We start from the raw sequence: 8,852 nt of genomic DNA, 5'->3' as shown, positions 1-8,852 counted from the left end.
ACCCCCTACTGGGAATCCAGCCCACAATATGGGCATGTGTCCTGACCAGGAATCAAACTGGTAGATATGAAGATGAGGATATGATGATGTTTGAGGCCCAGCAATCTGGCATTAGAGTCCATGACATGTCCCTATTATACTAGGTTCATTTTCAGAAGGTGATAGGGTAGTGCTTGGCATTACATTCCATAAGTGACCATAATACTCATAGACCCATAGTCCTGGGTTATATTATTTAAATTACAATTATGAATCCCAAAGAGGTCTAGTCATTGAACACTTGTCTTCCTTAATTTTAATGAATGCCATGTACATGTAATAGATAACATATCTTTAACTTAAAAATCTAAATACAAATATAGGTCTTTGGTTATGTGTATCTATCTTGTGTAAAGTAGCATTTTGATATTGTAATGAAAAGTTTAACATGCTAGTAACAAAAAAGAAAGAGTAAAACCTGTAAGGAGAAAAGGTGAAAACAGGGAAAGCTTCTGGATCTTTGTTGGTGTTCAGTGGATTTTTCTCCTTTCCATCATTTTTCTTAGTGAAAATAAAATAAAATAAATTAATTAAAAAACCATATAGCTTACTTTGCAAGAACAGAATATGATTCCAGTCAACTGGCTTTCAACCATGACATTTAGGGTCTACAATTGGTACTCTCATTTCTGATACTCTCAGTGATCAAATAAAGTTCTTTGATATGTTAAACTTGCTTGTATCTTCCTATATATTTCTAGTTTTGTAGCCAATACACAGGCTGCTGGTTTAACTTCTAGCCATTTCTCCACTCTTCTATTCTCCATATTCCATCATAAATCATCCACCTTCAAAATTTGACTTTAGACTACAATCCATGAATCTCTATTTATTAGTGTCCTGATGAGAGCTTTAATTATCTCCTGAGAGTTGAGATGATGTTAAGGACAGAATTTAAACAATGGGAATGGGGATGTAGCCTTGAGTAATGTGGAAATGTTGTCAAACAGCTAAAGTGGAAAAAGCACAAGGGAGGAAATAAGAGAAAAATAAGATGGAGAACAGAGAAATCAGGGATCAAGTAAGAGAAGAAAAATATGCAGTGTGCCCTGTCATCATAGTCTCTGATTTTTCTTCATCATAATAAAAACAAGACAGAGCTGAGGAGTCAGGGGACAAAGGATTTGAAGGTATTACAAGTAGTTTGAAAATGGCTGATCATGGCTATAAAGCTAGATAAAAGCACAAATGAAGCCATGAAGGGACTGAGGGACCAGGAGAAATGGGTTGGTGTGTGGCAATATAAGAAATGGAAAAGTCAAGATATTAAAAACATTTTTTAATCCTCATTTAAGGATATGTTTATTGATTTTAGGGAGAGAGGAAGAGAGAGAAAGAGAGAAACATTGATGTGAGAAAAAAGCATAAGTTTGTTGCCTCTCCTACGGGCCCTGACTGGATGGAATCTACAAGTTAGGCATGTGCCCTGACCAAGAGTTGAAACTGCAACCTTTTGGTACATGGGATTTTACTCCAATCAGCTGAGCCACCTGGGTGAAAATCAAGGTATTGAGGTCACAAAGAGGCCATTCCAAGTAAGTAATGTTGAAAGTGGAACAAAAATATTTCTATGTCTCACTTTTGCCTAGGTGGTAAGAACACCTATTATTATTAATATTATTGTTATTATTATTATTATTTTATAATAGGAGGATTACTTGAAAATTATGAGTTAGGCTATTAAACCCATTTCCTAATATTCAGTGTTATTCTTATCTTTTTCTTCAGAGGGTTTGATGAGAAAAGTTATTCCTAATTGGTTAATTATTTGAGGATCCATTATTAGGCCTATACACTAAAACAATATACAATGAGATGATTTTGGATTTTGAAATTAAATTTTCAAGTTAAAGTCTGTTTTTTTTTTTTTTATTAGTAGTGTTACCTTTAGCAATTTACCTGAAGACTTTGAGATTCAGTTTTTTTCATCTCTAGTAAAATAATATAGCATTAGCTTCTTCACAGAAAAGTTCTGAGGATAAAGTAACATTTGTGGAAAGCATTTTAGTACATTGTTAAGAGTTATTATTGCTTCTCTTTAATATCTAAATTTTCCTTTAAAATGGGGTTGGCAAACTTCATAAGTTGTCTTTCTTATTTGCCTCCATACCTCAGTGCCAAGTATAGTGATTGTACCATAGCTAGTGATAAATATTTGTGGAATGAATAAATGATTAGATTAATAAATAAAATTTACAAAAAGCTATTTGATACATAATTGAATATGGCATTGAGGTAAGCTATTTTGGACCTAACCCAAGGAACTTTAGTAATTTTTTTAAAATACAAAAAGGATTTTTATTTCAAGACATACTCACCTTCTTTCTAAAAATGAATTTATAGGAGAATGTTAAAACTTAGGAGTGATATCAAAAAGTTAAAAACCTTTACATGAAAGGCCTTGAAAATTATTTACTTAAACTTCCTATAACATCTAGCTTTTTTTCCTTCTAGGAGATTATTTATTATTATGGCCTAATCTGGTGACATCTCAATATCTGGCTGTTACACTAAATTGCCCATAGCAATTTTTATTTTTTCTGACCATTTCATAGTATCATTTCCTGTGAATTAATTATCTTTGCTATAAACTAAAGATTTCAGGCTGCCAATGCAATTTTGTCCATTAAAGACAATAACCCTGGCAAGCTCTGAGGTACTATTCTTAGTTTTCCTTTGAAATACTAATAACTTACAGATCCTTTGTTTAAATGTATTGATTTGTTAGGTTTCTTCAGATTTCTATAGTTTATTCTAACCACAAAGATTTTTGCTTTTAGCAAAAGGAAGATTTGGTACAAAGAGTTAAAATATAGATGGTGCTATTTTTTCTAAATGCAAGAACTAACTATATGCAATTTTACAGGAAAGTTTTAATATTTAATATATAAGAGCTGTAATTTTTCATGGGTAATTGAAACTGAAGCATTAAAAAATTAACCACAGCAAACTGAATTTTACAAATGAAAGATAATGCCTACGATTGAGTAGAGCTTTCTGTTGATTAATGCATGCCGCATGATAGGAGTGGAAGTGGGGGAAACTTCCTTGAATTTCATGTTTCCAAATGAAAGTTTGTGTTGTCTAAAATCTGTAAGAGCTGGTTTCTTGAGCTATTGGCTTATGGGATAGAATAAATAAATTGGATTTATATTATGAGCTAGTAAGTCTACTACCTGACTCTATTGAAGCCAGAGAATTTATACATTATACTTTTCTTTAATGCTATTTGGAGAATGCCATGTAGTGATTAGAATTATGGACTTTGGAGTAAGCCTGGGTTCAAGTCATAGTCACTATATATAATGGATATGACAATAATAATGGTATCTATTCCATAGGATATTATGAGGATTAATTTATTAATAAGTATAAGCTAAAGCCACTTAGAACAATGCCTAGTACAAAATAAGAGCTAAAATATTAGCTATTGTTATTTTGTTTATGAGGCATCTGAATTAAACATTTCTAGGGCTGGTTTTATTCTGGCCATTTTAGCTGGGAAGGTTTTTTTGTTTTTTTTTGAAGTTTAAGATAAGTCATCCAGATAAAATAAGGAAGTGCCAAAGATGTTTAAACAAGGCTAGGCTATTCTAACAATGAAATATTACTTACAAAAAATATTTACGGACCTCAGTAGTTGAGAGAGCTTAAACTCTTACCTAAATGCACAGTAATAACCATTGTATGCACTTTTGGTATTAATATGGCATACTTTGGGCTAAGTATTTTATATTTATTCTCTCACATAATATGACATTGTAATGAAGTAAATTGTTTGGGCTTTTACTAATATAGAGACTAATAACTAGAGAGATTAAATAATGTGCCCAAAGCCTTATAATGAGTAAGTGGTAAAATATGGACTTCAGAGCAAGCTTGATTCTAAACCTCAGCCTTTTATTCATATGCTTCTCACTGCTTTGCAGCAGTTTGGGCAAGTCCTATCATCTACTTGTTAATTGTGGGCAGAAGGGTAATGTACATTTTGAAGCTTCATGAAAAACAATGATGCTGTAAGTGCTTTGTCATAACAATGGGAAGTCACTTAGCCTTTTCTAACTTCAGTATTCTCACTTGTACTCTGGATATAATAATATATATCTAGTTCTCATCATATATCTATTGAGGATTACATAAAGAAAAATAAATGAGACACCAACACTCGGTAAACCATCAGTAGATATTCTTCCCCCTTCTATTTCTCTTCTTGTGCTAGGCACTGGCTGTTTATTGCATGAACTATAGTTAAAATGTCTGTTGGTTCTGCCCTCCAATTGGTAAGTCATTGTGAAATAATTTTAGCAGCATTGCAATAGGTATCTAGAAAGATAGATAAATAGATGCTATTATAATAATGAGAAATTACAAATAAGAGACTCAATAAAGATACTCTAATCACAGTTTTAAAAGGACTGCACACCATTTTCCTAGCATTCAATTAGATAAGGATCCATTTGGAATTCACTGATAACTCTCAGTTCCATAGCTCCAATCACAGAGCCTTGGCCACAGGAGACATCCAGTACATATTTATTGCTACATTAGAGGCCTGGTGCATAAAATTTGTGCATGCAGTTTAGGGGAGGGTCCCCTCAACCCAGCCTGAACCCTCTCCAATCTGGGACTCCTTGGACATCCCTCTCACAATCCAGGACCACTGGCTCCTAACTGCTCACCTGCCTGCCTGCCTGATTGCCCCTAACTGCCCCCCCCCCTGCTGGCCTGCTCACCCCCAACTGCCCCCCCTGCTGGCCTAGTTGCCCATAACTACCTCCCCCCACCAGCCTAGTTGCCTCTTACTGCCCCCCCCCCTTCCTGCTGGCTTGGTTGCCCCCAACTGCCCACCCACTGGCCTGGTCACCCCTTACTGCCCCCCACTGCTAGCCTGTTTGCCCTCAACTGCCCCCCCCCCCCCCCCCCCCCCCCCCCCCCCCGTGGGCCTAGTCTCCCCATGCAGCTTGGTGCTTGGTGGTTTCGTGGCCCCTCACTTGTTGAAAGCTGCCCATTGTCTTCACTAGCAGAGAGATGTGGACAAGGAACCAGGAAGACTGGTTACCCTTGAAGGCTCTGATGTAATCCTTTCTGTCTTATGTAAATCCTTGTTGATGGGCTATCAGGAACTGTCATTGGAATTTCCTGCCTAAGGGCTTTGGGTGTATCCCAAAACCTGAATAAAAGGGATGCAAGGCCAGAGCAAAGTGAGTCCTTCCTCTTGAGCTGGGCTTCTGCCTGACCCCTAATATTCCCAAATTAATATTTTCTAGTCTCTTTCATTTGCATGTGACCTCCTCCAGAACCTGAACCCTGAACCACATGGGACACTCACACTCACTGACCCCGCTGCCAACCTGGTTGCCCCACGCAGCCTGCTGCTCAGTCATTTAGTCTCTCCTCACTGACCCCACTGCTGGCCTGGTTGTCCCATGTAGCCTATTTGGTCATCCGGTCAGTTGCAATGGTCACTTAGGCTTTTATATATATAGATTGATTCAAAAAAGAGATAAAGGACAAGATATTGGCCATATTGAATATGTATAAATTAATTTTTAAATTTTAATAATCAAATTATGGGTGGTCATTTTTAAATTTACTTTTGTAATTTTCTGGCACATTCTTCTTTGTTTAGACTAACCAGAACACTTAGGCACTGAATAATTAAATCCATCACCTGAGCCTCTGGATGCATTCTATTTAATGTTAATTTTAAAATTTGAATTTTAAAATTACCAAAGAATAGATGTGGGTATCACTAAGAAATCATTTCATTGGTAACTATTTGCTTGATTTCTTAAATATATTAAATAAACATTAAAATTCAGATAGGTGTTTAAAAAATTCTCGTAGCAGCTTTATTATTGTCAGTGTCAAGGTAAGAAACATTCAAACCTGTGAAGAATTTTTGTGAGTTTATTTGAATCAAACTGTCGACAAAAAGTAGGGAACAAAATCTCAATAGACTGAGGTAATGCTCCGGAGAATGGCAGTTTTGCAACTTATTTTATACATTGCAATCGAAAAAGGAGCCATAAGTGGGTTACAATAAATTCCTTGGGAACTTTCCAGAACGCTTGGGGAGAGGTGAAGGAGCTGAGCTGCCAACGCGCCCTTTCCAGCTCCTCCATGCCTGCCTCGCCCACTCACCGGCTGTCAAAGATGGTGAAAGAAACTACTTACTATGATGTTTTGGGGGTCAAGCCCAATGCCACCCAGGAAGAACTGAAAAAGGCTTATAGGAAGCTGGCCTTGAAGTACCACCCTGATAAGAATACAAATGAAAGAGAGAAGTTTAAACAGATTTCTCAAGCTTACGAAGTGCTCTCTGATGCAAAGAAAAGTGAATTGTATGACAAAGGAGGAGAACAAGCAATTAAGGAAGGTGGAGCAGGTGGTGGTTTTGGTTCCCCCATGGACATTTTTGATGTTTTTTGGAGGAGGAGGAAGGATGCAGAGAGAAAGGAGAGGTAAAAACGTTGTACATCAGCTCTCCGTAACCTTAGAAGACTTATACAATGGTGCAACGAGAAAACTAGCTCTACAAAAGAATTTGATTTGTGACAAATGTGAAGACCGAGGTGGTAAGAAAGGAGCAGTAGAGTGCTGTCCCAATTGCAGAGGTACTGGAATGCAAATAAGAATTCATCAGATAGGCCCTGGAATGGTTCAGCAAATTCAGTCTGTGTGCATGGAGTGCCAGGGCCATGGGGAAAGGATCAGTCCTAAAGATAAATGTAAAAGCTGCAACGGAAGGAAGATAGTTCGAGAGAAGAAGATTCTAGAAGTTCATATTGATAAAGGCATGAAAGATGGCCAGAAGATAATATTCCATGGTGAAGGAGACCAGGAACCAGGACTGGAGCCAGGAGATATTATCATTGTTTTAGATCAGAAGGACCATGCTGTTTTCACTCGACGAGGAGACCTTTTCACGTGTATGGACATACAGCTGGTTGAAGCATTGTGAGGCTTCCAAAAGCCAATAGCTACTCTAGACAATCGAACTATAGTCATCACCTCTCATCCAGGTCAGATTGTCAAGCATGGAGATATCAAGTGTGTATTAAATGAAGGCATGCCAATTTATCATAGACCTTATGAGAAGGGTTGCCTAATCATCGAATTTAAGGTAAACTTTCCTGAGAATGGCTTTCTCTCTCCTGATAAACTATCTTTGCTGGAAAAACTCCTACCTGAAAGGAAGGATGTAGAAGAGACTGATGAAATGGAGCAGGTAGAACTGGTAGACTTTAATCCAAATCAAGAAAGATGGCGCCATTACGATGGAGAAGCATATGAGGATGATGAATATCAACCTAGGAGTGGTGTTCAGTGTCAGACCTCTTGATGGGGCCAGTGAATAACACTCACTGCTGGCATTTTATATACAGTAGTGAAGGAGTGAAGGACTGTAACCATAATATGCACACTATTTGCTATTGTTTTTGTTTTAATATTCAAGTATGGTAGTTTTTTAAAAGTTAAATGAAGAATAAACTCAAATATAAAAGCTCTGACTTTGCCCTGTATGTATGATGACTTAAGTGTGCAAGATAAGTTTAACATCTGTAAAAAGAAATTCCCCTAGCATTTGCTGGGCCATACTTTGTAATTAATTTGGGCTATATATATGGAATAACTTAGACTGGAATGCTAGACATATGTATTGACTTTGGTGTGTGACCCTTAATTGTTAAGCTATGAAGTTAAAATTCTGTATTTAACTGGCAGTCAGACAAAGAACTTAATTTGTAGAGAAGTGTTAGTTTGTATAGTTGAATTAAGTGGGATTTACTGTGATGCCTCTGCATTTATTCTATTGCCTCAACTGTTACTTGAAGGTGGTTTGCCATATAATTTAACCTGTGGTATCAATGATAGAAATGATACCTTTCCAAAGAAGGGGTTTATCATAATCTGCTTCTTGAGGGCTTGCATTTGTAGAATTGCATTCCCTTCTGTGGTGCCATCTTTTTTTTTATTATTATTATATATAACTATATGTCAATCCTTGGTTACATTTTCCCCCCCTTCTCTTTGGACCATAAGCCTTAGAGTAGTGACTTCTGGAGTAGGCTAACTTAGAAGTTGAGTGAAGAAACCTTTACATGGAGAAGTAATTTGCATGTAAGAGATAGGAAGGTGTGTTTTAGGTATGTTGCAGACTTACTTTAAACCATTTAACTTATGCTCCAAAGTAATTGTAATTTAATGTTGGTAGTATAGCAAATTATGAATAGCTTTAATTGTATGTTTAAAGTCATATGTTGACAAGCTTAAATCTGGATATCAGAATTTAAGCAATTCTTGAAATGTATGAATGTCTCCTTGATACACTGATTACAAAGTAAAAAAAAAAGAAAAGAAATTCCTTCATGATAGATTAGGGAGATGGGAGAAATCCTGGGATTGGATTTATCATCAAATTAAATAATTACAAGTTGAAAAATTATAATTAAATTATAAAATTGTCATCAAATTAAAAAATTAATATACTGTGTAGAATCAAAGATGGAGATTGGTGACTTCACTGATTGATATAGGTTCTCTGGTATGTACTAATAAGAATGCATTGTATCCCTTTAAAAAAGGTATGTATATAACATTTTAAGAATAATTTTACAATTAATTTCCTTAGTAATCTAACTGAGCTTTGTGCCTACTTTTCTAAGTGTTAGGGAATCTGGATCTAAACATAAAAACAACCAAAAAAAAGTTTGTTCTTTTAATAAAGTCATTTAAATTTACAGCAACATTATAGATATTTTATAGATGAGGAAGCTGAGGTTCAATGAGTGTAACTAATTTGCAAAGCA

At 36.0% G+C, this 8,852-nt stretch overlaps 1 protein-coding gene across 1 annotated transcript; it reads left to right on the top strand.

The window, feature by feature from the left end:
• Positions 1–6,144: 6,144 nt before the first annotated feature.
• On the top strand, positions 6,145–7,595 carry LOC311630230 (dnaJ homolog subfamily A member 1-like). Its single transcript, XM_084899102.1, is given in 3 exon segments — positions 6,145–6,461; positions 6,463–7,000; positions 7,004–7,595. Coding segments are annotated over 3 exon segments (1,218 nt in total). The 5' UTR covers positions 6,145–6,162; the 3' UTR covers positions 7,385–7,595.
• Positions 7,596–8,852: the final 1,257 nt, after the last annotated feature.

This window comes from Pipistrellus hanaki (assembly GCF_964339955.1).
Source record: "Pipistrellus hanaki genome assembly, chromosome: 1".
NCBI lineage: Eukaryota > Metazoa > Chordata > Mammalia > Chiroptera > Vespertilionidae > Pipistrellus > Pipistrellus hanaki.
The sequence above is the reverse complement of the archived record's forward strand: the minus strand, read 5'-3'. Positions and strand labels throughout refer to the sequence as shown.